The following is a 10,002-nucleotide window of genomic DNA, read 5'->3' on the forward strand; positions in this document are numbered from 1 at the left end:
TGTGTGTGTGTGTGTGTGTGTGTGTGTGTGTGTGTGTGTGTGTGTGTGTGTGTTTAACCCCCAGGTCATTGTAGGAATTAGAGTCTTTTGTAAACTTTCTAATTTCACAGCTTTCCTATTTTCTTTAAAGTTCACTTTGAGTGAAATGTTTTGGTAACCCACAATTTGTAGGAAATCCAGGTTGGCTAATGTGGTTTTCACACCAGCGCTTGCACAGGGAGGAACAGAAACATGTTAAGTCTTCACATCTCTCAATCAATGTCCACCTCTCGTCTTTCTAAACTTAAGACGTTGGTGACCTCAGTCTTAATGGTCCAGTATCCAAAGTGACAGAATACAGAAAAACCAAAACCAATCAACCAAACAAAGATCCTCACAGCCCTAGACTTCTCCCCAAGAAATGCTTGTTGGCCGCAAAGCTTTGGAGTATGTTCCAGAACGCAAAGCCAAAGATACACAGGGAAACTTCAGCCTTTTACGTAAAGGGAAGAAGAGGGAGGCAGTTAGGATTGGTGACTGCATACCTAACTGAAAGGCACCGACCAGGCAACCAGCCCGTGTCTTACATCTGCAGAGAACTGTCTTTAGTTTTAACGTATGTTCTTAGAAATGCAAAGTACAACAGGAACTCTTGTGACAGGAGAACTTTTTCCCTTCGCATGCAAACATGAAGATGCAACATAGATAATTATTATATTTACAATATCTGTCAAAATTTACTGCATTAAAAAAAAAAAACAAAGCCACATGTTCCTTGTTAAATGCACTGTGCTAGGTGTCAGTGGCCTGGTGACTAAGGACATGTTAGAGTTAGACAGAGCCGGTCTCAAACCCTGGCTATCCACTTTATAAGCTATGTGACCTCGGATGAATTCCTGACTAGTAACAGAAAGACATTATTATATACCTCATATTTTATTGTGACACAGCTTGGATAGTACTTAGCATAATGCCTGACATAGTAAGGGATAAAAAATAAGTGGTACCTTTTATTACTAGTGGTTGTGTTGGGGCACCAGAGACCAGAGGGTGATTCTGAATTTAATCCTGAATCCCACTTATGTTTTACCATTACAAAATCCAACATATACCTTTGCTGTCACTCAGTAGTGCTGACTGGTGAGCACTGGCTATTTATACTTTCTAATTCACTTCCTGTTGTCATAAATAATTGTATACAATTATTCACGTCACTTAAAAAATAAAATCTTCCGGGGAACTATGAAGATATTTAACCACCAGGTGTCCCTTCCCTACCTCATGTGCTGTTGGGTTCCAGCCTGACTTAACCCAAATGGGCAGATTATTCTCAAGAGACTTGCAACATGCAGGGAATAAAATTTATGATGTGTGCCAATCATTAATTTTTCTTATCTCCTTGGTATAACTTGTCTGAGAAATAAATCAACCTTCATTCTTTTTTAAGGAATTCCCTAGCTAATTACTAAAGGCTGATTCTAAAATTTACAATCAAAGACCTAACTAAAAGTAACTTTCATTCTTCCTAAAGATTAAGGCTCAAGGGAAAAAAGAGAAATGGATTCTTTTAAAATCTGGCCTGTCTATAAAGCATTTGCAGCAAATTCCATTGTGTTTTCTGCCAGGAGAATGAGCTGATGTCATTCTTGTTGCCTGTCTTTCTAAAGGTCATTCAGCAGGAACAATGAGCTGGTTCAGGTACTGACATCTGGAGTTCACTGTAATCCTTACCCAAAACTCCATTTAATTCACTGAATGAACAGGTTGCTTGGCGAATGTGAGAGACTCAATGAGAGGTGTGTTGAAAGGAGCTGGCCCCAGATTTTGTAAATACATCAAGAATATTGGAAACAAGTCATACATACTTTTTGGATTTCCAAATCTCCAGACTCCAAAGACTATTCTTAGTGCTTGTATGAATTTTCCGACAATTTACCAGGGCAGAGGTGATTGCTATGGCTTTCCTTGCTTGTAGGTGTTTAATCTTGAACACCAAGGGAACTGGGGACAAGCAGGAGGTGGTAAAGACCAGTTTTGAGGGTCTGTCCTTTGGAAGAGGTTAAAGGAAAAAGAGTTGAAGGTTAAGTAAAGCTTGCTGGCAGAGAAAAGTTCCAGAGGAAGCTCACCTCGAAATATTAGCGCATCACTTACAGCAGAAATGCACTAAGGAGATGTTGAGGTGCGGTTCGGAATGAAGAATGATACCATCTGTACAGGAGAACCGGGGGAGATGCTGCATATCATGAGTTCAGGGGATACATCTGAATGCAATGGCGTGACTAAGATACTTTCAAAATGGAAATTACAACGGAGCTAATGATTGGACACGGGTGGGGAGTCATGAGGAGCTAAATCTGGACCAGTATTTCAGTTAGTTTTGAGTCATGTAGCACACTGCTAGGGGTTGATGTGGAAGGAATTGTCCTCAAGGAAATGCCATCCTCTTTATTTGCTGCATACCAGTCATACACAGTAATCATTAAGCACTTGGTGAAAACATAGGTGCAATTCCAAGTGGAACACCCTCTAATTCCTTGATGGAGTAACCCACACTTACTGGTAGTGGGCTTGATGAGTGGACACGGTGATTGGCAGAGTTGGCCTCAGCCTTGCCTGTGCCACCCCCCAACCCCGTATTCTTTGTCAAGTCAGCCATCAGAAGCACCCTGGGCATTCTACTCAAGCCAGAGCAGCTGCAGTTTCTGTTCTTTGATGTTCTTGGAGGGTTGTGTTTTTGTTTTTGTTTTTTTTTTCTTTTCTCTAAAACACGCCAAAGTCTAAGAACCTGAAAGCCTTTTAAAGATTAAGCATTTTAAAATGATAAAGTAAAAAAAAAAAAAGACTTTTTCTTTACACAAGACTTTAACAAATCTTAGTTTTCTTTTTTCTTTTCTTGTTTTTTGTTTTGTTTTGTTCTGTTTTTTTTTTTCTTTAGTGAAAAGCCAGCCAGATGTAGACTCTTGGATTATGAGGTACACACTCTTGCATAGGAACAGAAAGTTTTCCCAAATTAAAACCCAAACCATAGTCAACTAATTGTGAATATATTGCTTTATCACTAGGTTAAAAATAAAACTCAGTGTCCTGCATAAGACCAAATAAGAACTTGAGAGCACTTGGAGCTTTCCTAGAAAAAGAAAGACAAGTATTATGAAGCGGTCTAGGCTTGAAATCTACACTTCTGAGGGTCAGAAGGCAAACACACTGCAGGCAGCTGGCCCCTTGACACCAGGGATGTTATTTTCAGGTGCAAAGGACAGAAACTGTATCAAATGTATGTGATATAATAACCAATCACTTAGCAAATGTTCAGCAACGCCTCCTCTGTGTCAGGAATGAAGGGTCAGATGATGGATTCACCCTCATCAACTCTCAGGATAAATATCTGTGCAATAATGGATGTAAATAAGCCCGGAAAGAAAAGTTCAAAGAATAAGGAGTCCTGAGCTGGTCTGGAAAAATAAATCACAGCTTTGTGGATAGGTATGTCATAAACTGTCACATGCAGTCAACACACATCCACCATCAGCCTCTGTGGTATGGACACTGACGTGCTGAACCTGAAAAGAGTGAATTGTCTTGGAGGTTATTTTTTAGTAGATATGGAGGAAGATTCTCAACCTAGGTCTAGGGTCATCTGTCTTAATATTTCTTGGAATTAGCAGCTTTATTGTTAGCTCTTCACCTTTTATTTTAGATTCTGGCCCTTAAATGGAGCCATCAGAAACTTGTGAAAATGTCTCTGATTGACAACATAGTTCCTGGGAGACAGAATGGTCATGGCTCAAGTTACCCTGGGCTCTGAAAAAACAAAACAAAACAAAAAAACCTGTACTATTTTATAACTGGACTATCATAAGTGATGTTTTCTAAGACAAAATAAAGCAATTAATTTTGTTGTTGTGGTGGTGCTCAACGTGGCTCTGTTTAAAGAAGGGAGATGTCACATAAGCTGAAAAAAGCCAGGGAACCTACAGTTGGAACAGGAGTTAAATGTCACATTATCAGCTCCAAACTTGAACCTGTTCCAAAGTATTAAGTTAATGTTGGGAAATGATGACATTTCAGACTAATTTTAATGCAACATTTAATTATCTTGATTTGACACCAGCCTTAGGGTTGAATGGTCCTCACTTGCAACAGTTGCCCCTTAAAGAAGATACATCTTATCCTGCATTAATCTCTTAAAGACAGTTGGTCTAGATAATGATGTGAACTTACCTGGTTCCTTGGAGATGAAGGTTCTATTAAATAAGATTATATTAACATACATTTAATGGTTGTGACATGCAATACTGCTATTCAGCAGAGAGAAAATGGGTGCGTTATAGCTGTGTGCTTGTACAACAAACCACAAGCATGGGTCAGAGAAAACCTCAGGGCACTGCCATGCCTGGAAGAGAGGCTATGAATTTGAAACCGTTCTCATTGAAAAGAAAACCCTTCGGAGTTTCAGTAACTCCCAGTGTGCCCATGCCAACAAGTGCTACAGGCCTTGAGCTGGGTGAGAAGGCTGACTGACTGAGTCAGGGACTGTACATTAAAAGTTCCCCAGATGACTGTCCAGGGATAATCTTGACAGCCTGCTGTCTCTCTTCTGTCTCCTCCTGTCTGCCCTGTCTTTTCTGAACAACCTTGCCTCTGAAAGAGTCCTCTTTTCTCTGATTTTCTTTGTTCATCTCATTCATTTTCCTGCCTCTCCCTGTATGTTTCTTCCCCCACCCCAGCTCCAAGTTTTGCTTCCCTTATTTATTTATTTTTTAATAACTGTTATATGTCCTTGTCATATAGGATTCATATCAAGGTCCAGACTTGCTCACAATTCACTGTCATCAATGCTTATGATATTTATGAATGCAAATATTTATGTACTTACCCTATTGTGCCTGTTTTCTACCCTTATTTATTCATTTATTCATTTTTACATATTTTTGAAGTAACTTTCCACATACAAAATACACATGTGACACGAAAACAGAAGGACTATTCCAGGGAAGGAAAGGACACAGGAAAACAGTGTGGGGAGCTCAGCATAAAGAAGTCACAGTGACAGATATGCTTGAAAATTCATAATGAAACCCATTTTGTATACCAACTTAAATTAAAGTCAAAGGAATGAAAGGCCTACCTGGTCAATTAATCAGACAAATATTCTACACATACATATAGGCGCATTAGGTCACTGACACATTTTACCACTTAAAAAAAAAGCAGAAAAGTGGGTCTTGGAGAGACAACTCAGAACTTAAGAACACTTTCTGTTCTTCCAGAAGAGCTGAGTTCAGTTGCCAGCACCCACAATGGGTTGCTAACAACTATAACTCCAACTCCAGAGATTCTGCCACTCTCTTTTGCCCCCCTCAGGCACACACATGGCATACACACACACACACACACACAGAGAGAGAGAGAGAGAGAGAGAGAGAGAGAGAGAGAGAGAGAGAGATTGAGATCATGGCACGGAAATGATACCAGGCATCTCTATTCTTGGTCTCCTGTCCGAAATCCTTCCTCTTCTATTACAGGCTTGCTGGTCTCTTTCCAATGCCGGAACAGGGAAAAGTCTCCTGTTGTCAAATTCAAGAATAAATACAGTTAAGTGAGCATTAAAAAAAAAAAATCACATGAAGTTGTGTCAGGAGCCAGTAAGGAATTCTCGTCGAAGCTGGTGGGATGACGAGACAGGTCCTGACTGAGTTTAAAGCTTGGCGAATTCACTGTTTGACCTGTGTCGAATTACTCAGTTCGATGGCTGAGAGAGTCATGGGAATAACAGTATTTAATAGCTACCGGTACTGTAAGAAGTCAGTGCAGCTGAAGTGTGTAGTGAGTACGAGATAAGATGTGAGGTGCAATTATTAATGTTTATTAAAAAAACGTTCTCACTGTCTGTGTCTCCTCTCTGTGCCCCTTGTTTAGAATGAACCGCACCGCTTACACCGTGGGAGCTTTGCTTCTCCTCTTGGGGACCCTACTGCCGGCTGCTGAAGGGAAAAAGAAAGGGTCCCAAGGAGCCATCCCGCCTCCAGACAAGGCTCAGCATAATGACTCTGAGCAGACCCAGTCTCCACCACAGCCTGGCTCCAGGACCCGGGGGCGGGGTCAGGGGCGGGGCACTGCCGTGCCAGGCGAGGAGGTGTTGGAGTCCAGCCAAGAGGCTCTGCACGTGACGGAGCGCAAGTACCTGAAGCGAGATTGGTGCAAAACTCAGCCCCTGAAGCAGACCATCCACGAGGAAGGCTGCAACAGCCGTACTATCATCAACCGCTTCTGCTACGGCCAGTGCAACTCCTTCTACATCCCCAGGCACATCAGGAAGGAGGAAGGCTCCTTCCAGTCTTGCTCCTTCTGCAAGCCCAAGAAGTTCACCACCATGATGGTCACGCTCAACTGTCCTGAGCTACAGCCACCCACCAAGAAGAAAAGGGTCACACGTGTGAAGCAGTGCCGTTGCATATCCATCGACTTGGATTAAGTCGGGGGGGGGGGGGGCACATCCAGCCTGTCATAGCCATGCCGAGAGCCACACCTAAACCACCCGATTCCTACTTGGCTTAAACCTAGAGGCCAGGAGAACCAGCAGTTGCTTCCTGCCAGGAGGCTGCTTACGCATAGTGTATGCGCATGAGTGTGCGTGGGTGCCTGTGGATGTTTCCGAACACCAGCGGAAACAGCCTCTGCTAAAAGGCGCTTCCTGTTACTCTGCTTCAGATGGTCGGAAATGCCCACAGCACTGGACCCAAACAGCTACAGGGGCAGGGCTGAGGTTGGCTTTGCCATTGTGTTCCATGTGTCCTCCCGGGCACCAGGATTTCACCTGAGAGTGAATCCTAACGGAAGAGGTAATTCAGAGGGCTGCATTAGACTTGGGACTGTTCTGTGCTTGTCCTTTCCTCCTCCCACAACCCATTCCTTTCTTTGCTCTCCCTGATAGCTCAGTCTTAGCCCATGTTCCTAAATTAATTCACTTGACCGTGTGGTGTGTTTTCCATCTTGTGAAAAACCTCCAGAATGTGAGGAGACATGTGATGGAGGACAAACAGGACAGGATTGACTCAAGGAGCACTGAGGCTGAGGACCACTCTGGGCCAGTGAAATTCAGCAGCAAGATGTCCAGAGTTTGAAAGTTATTTTCCAAAACCAGTGCGAGCCTTGCTTCAGTGAAAAGGTTTTCCTGATATTTAAAATGACCTAGATGCACAGAGGAGAAATATAATCAGCCAAAATATCCAATTCTCTGTGCCTCTGTGACCTAATAACACTAACTGTAACCCAAAGTTAAGAATGAAATATTGATCACTCCTGTTTTAAGAACGAAGTAAATGAAAAACAACAACAAAATATGGCCTCCTACTTTGCTTCTCAGCAGGACAACTGAGAGCCTTGTTCACTGGGATTAAAAACAAAAACAAAAAACAAAACACACACAGACACACAGACACACACACACAAATCCCTAAGCTTAGTTTTGCTGCATAAATGTTGCTTTTCCATCATTCCTGTAAAATGCTTTGGAGATGCAGAACCTTGTGATAAAAATCCTGCCTTTGCTGACACCTGCCAATAAGGAACCGTCTAAGATTAGAGAGTTACCCACACCATTCGAATTAGATATGCATGGGGGCTTTTCTGTTTGGCACTTGTTAGGAATGAGAGGGGGAGAGAGAAAGGGAGGGAGGGAGGATAGGAGAGAGAGAGAGAGAGAGAGAGAGAGAGAGAGAGAGAGAGAAAGGGATTGCATCTATCTAGACAGTGCCTAGAGGAGAGGTAAGGGCTGTGATTTCCTCTTCCTTTGTTTGCTCTCACAGGGTCTATAAGAAAGTTCCATCAGGAAACCAGAACCCTCGGGTATATTAGCGGGCCACCTGCTCCCAGTGGATCTGTGTGCCATTGTAATCAACAGGCCTGCCATGGATGTTGTCATCCCTATACACCTGGGCTCCCCAAATGCCTCCTCAGCATTTACGTAGGGGCTGAAGGAAAAGGTGGGTAGGCCTTGATACAATTTGGATTGGCTAAGCAGTTCTTAAGACTGAGATTCTAGCTATAAATGCCCCCAGATACCAGTTTTGTGTTTTCCTCTCAGAGTCGGTAGTCAAGTTCTGTGCCATTTGGAAGGCAGGCATCCCCCGCCCATCAAAGCAGCCACAGTCAAAAAAAACCAAACCAAACCAACCAACCAAACAAACAAACAAAAACCATTGGAAGTAAAGAAATTATTTTATTTTGGTCTAGCCCAGTCTCACATGACATCTAAATAGGAACCATGCTGTAAGGCAAAAGCTATCCCGAATTCCCAAAACAGCAGGTCTAATTTTGAAAGTTTGAAAGCCACTACTGATGATTCCACACTAGATGAATTTGTGCAAGCACGGTCTGTGTGTTTCGTTTTTAACGTGTGCCCCTTGCCTGAATCTGTTTGTCTTCCACATCCATCACCAATAAGGCACAGGATGGATTTGATTAGGCCCACAGATGCAAAGGCAGAGTTTTGAGGGTAGTGAAGGGTGAAAAATAAAAGAGGAAGAAGCTGAAAATATAAAACCACATCAGAGAGGAAAAATGACACTCGGTGCTAAGAAATGCCGAGTGTCTTGTTTTAATTCTGCCACAGACATGTAGTACTGTTAACGGGTGACAAGTTGGCAGCCTCATCCACCCTCCAGGAGCTTGTACCACCGTCGCTATGTAAGTTGGATTTAGGTCACATCAAGAAGATTGCCTCAAAATTAACTTCTTGAGAACGATCAGCAGCATAAAGTACCCTAAAAAGCACATCACTGGCCAAAGATGTGGGGTGTCTGCCTCCCTTGCTGTGGCTAGACCAAGACCATCAGAAATACATGTCTTCCATCATTTATTGAAGATGCCCTGTCGGTTGTCTATTTTGGACTCGCCAGTGATGTAATCATGCTCATTTTCTCCAACACTGCAGTAGAAGTGTTCTGTGGTAAGAGAGTTGTGATCTTGATCTTACCGATTAAAATAATGCCAGACACCAAATACGAATTTTATGGTGTTCGCTTAGTGCTTGGCACTGAAAAGGGAATGCCACACACCTCGTTAAGTCTGCGTGCTTCTTTGCAACTGTAATCTTCAAAGTTGTAAGTGAAAAATCTGAAGGAAAAGATAATTTCCACCGTGTGGAATGTGAATAAGCAAAAAAAAAAAAAAGTTATGGGTATTTAATGTAATTATGAATTCAAGTCTGTCGGTTACTGTGATTTCAATCATGTTTTCTTTCTCTATTCTATACGACGGCCTCTGTGTTGGGTAAAGAAGAACGTGTCTATTTTATGTTGTTAGAGGCTTTTGTCAGGTCAGAGGGAAACACAGTCTCATTTGTTACTGAGTCAAGCATGAGCTTTTATTTTTTAAAACTGAATGTTCCTTGAAAGTCGACACTTCTGAAGCAATATTAGGGAAGACTTTAAGTGTTATTTTGGGAGATGTATAATATGTGTATACAAGCAAATAGCAGATGATGATGGCTAGTTCACAAAGATATACGAACAGAACATTCCTAAACAAGAAGCCTGAAAGAGTGAAAGAAATTCTATTGATTTGTCATTTCTCAAGATATTTAATATCATCTACATTGTGTATTTAATCTGCTTTAATAATTTTAAAACAATGAACGATTATATAGGCTATGATGGAACTACCTTGCTATGGATGAGGGTGAGACAGGATTTACTGGTCTCATAAAAGCTAATTTGGCTTAAAGTTTTATGATCTGTAACTAGAATTTTATTTTCACCCTAATAACATTCTATATAACCTTTGCCAAAAAAAAAAAAGATCAGTAAATTAAACCTCTTCTTTTTGTGTGTGTGTTTGAATTTTAACTGGTGGTGGCCTCTCAGCAGGGGGTGGGGTGGGACCCAGGAGTTTACTTGACCCAGAAAAGGGGCGAAGAAACAAAGCACCAAGATCTCATTCTCTCTTTTTGAGAGGAATCCACTCTTTACATCCAGACCTTTCTCATCCTCTTTGATTTCACCCCAGACACCCCAGACCCAG

At 41.9% G+C, this 10,002-nt stretch overlaps 1 protein-coding gene across 1 annotated transcript in view; it reads left to right on the top strand.

Moving 5' to 3' along the window:
• Grem1 (gremlin 1, DAN family BMP antagonist) overlaps nucleotides 1-9,763 on the top strand; it is an 11,853-nt gene extending 2,090 nt beyond the window's left edge. Inside the window, exon 2 of the mRNA XM_055599023.1 lies at nucleotides 5,899-9,763. Coding sequence (XP_055454998.1) covers nucleotides 5,900-6,454 — 555 coding nt within the window. The 5' untranslated portion in view covers nucleotide 5,899 and the 3' untranslated portion in view covers nucleotides 6,455-9,763. The remainder of the gene's footprint in view (nucleotides 1-5,898) is intronic.
• Nucleotides 9,764-10,002: the final 239 nt, after the last annotated feature.

The sequence above is a fragment of the Psammomys obesus genome, unplaced genomic scaffold (genome assembly GCF_907164565.1).
Source record: "Psammomys obesus unplaced genomic scaffold, mPsaObe1.curated_primary_1811, whole genome shotgun sequence".
Lineage (NCBI taxonomy): Eukaryota > Metazoa > Chordata > Mammalia > Rodentia > Muridae > Psammomys > Psammomys obesus.